Consider the following 1,082-nt stretch of genomic DNA (forward strand, 5'->3'; position numbering starts at 1 on the left):
CGCGGCGACCCGCGAGACCTGCTGCAAGAGGCTGCTCTCCTCCTCGGTCAGGTACTCCATGGACTGCTGAGAGCTGAGCCGTGGCCGGGCGGCCGCTCGGTAGCTCTCCCCCTTCTGCTTATCCTCCCAGGACTTGAGGGTGCTTTCAAATGCCTGCGGGGGATGGAGATGGCCCCCCTCAGCCTGGCACAGCTCCCTGTGCGCCAGCACAGCCCTGCTGCGCAGGCTGTGCAACCCCGAGCTCACCCGGTCCCGTGTCAGCATCTGGGCTCGGTTCTTGTGCTGGATCTTGATGATGCCAGGTGGCTGGATCCAGGCTTCTCCATCCACCTGCACAGGGACACCCTCGTCCCCCCGGATGGTGATCTTCACCACGCGGCACTGTGGGGCAGAGTGCCTGGGGTTGGCATGGCGGCTGGCACTGCACCCATGGCTTCAGCTGCGGTGCTGGGGCCAAAGAACCCCATGCTGGTGCCAGCCAGGAGCCTGGCTGAGCTGCACCACCTCACGCTCCACTGGCACCTCAAAAACTTTCCAGCACCACCCAGGGCCCCTTGTCCCTACCTGTGCGATGCGATGGTGCTGGAGGTTGATGACCCGTGACACAGCCATCTGGATGCTGCCAAAGACGGCCACCACCTCCAGCTTCTTGTCATCGAAGGATGGAGCCCCAAAGTTCTGTAGAAGACCGGTGAAACCCCCAAACTGGGCTCATTTAGGGACCCAGCTTTTTCCTCCATGTGTGCCCAAGGCAGGGACACCCCAGACCCCTGCCCAAGGGATCCTTGGGACCATGGGAAGGATGTCCTGCCCTTTCCCCACCCCGCGGCGCTGGCACTCACATTGTCCTCCTTGGTGCCTCCCCAGAAGTTGATGCCCCCGGCGTAGCTGGGGATGTTGAGGACAGCAATGCCCTGCAGGCTGGGCAGCGAGATGGGCACCCCATCGCACTGCAAGAGAGGGCTGAGCCTGGGGGGGCCGCAGCACTGCCGCCTGCCCACCCCATCCCTGCTCCCCCTGGCCCCGTACCTCCAGCTGCACCCGCTGCTCCAGGGTCTTTTAGGTGCGCTGCACGTGCTCCT

General features: G+C 64.2%; 1 protein-coding gene across 1 annotated transcript in view; it reads right to left on the reverse strand.

Moving 5' to 3' along the window:
- DGKK (diacylglycerol kinase, kappa) overlaps nucleotides 1–1,082 on the reverse strand; it is a 25,459-nt gene that overhangs the window by 1,970 nt on the left and 22,407 nt on the right. The window contains exon 23 of the mRNA XM_009883441.1: nucleotides 1–153. This exon is cut by the window's left edge and continues 1 nt beyond it. Within this exon, the coding sequence (XP_009881743.1) occupies nucleotides 1–153 (153 nt within the window). The remainder of the gene's footprint in view (nucleotides 154–1,082) is intronic.

The sequence above is a fragment of the Charadrius vociferus genome, unplaced genomic scaffold, assembly GCF_000708025.1.
Source record: "Charadrius vociferus isolate BGI_N301 unplaced genomic scaffold, ASM70802v2 scaffold824, whole genome shotgun sequence".
Taxonomy (NCBI): Eukaryota; Metazoa; Chordata; class Aves; order Charadriiformes; family Charadriidae; genus Charadrius; species Charadrius vociferus.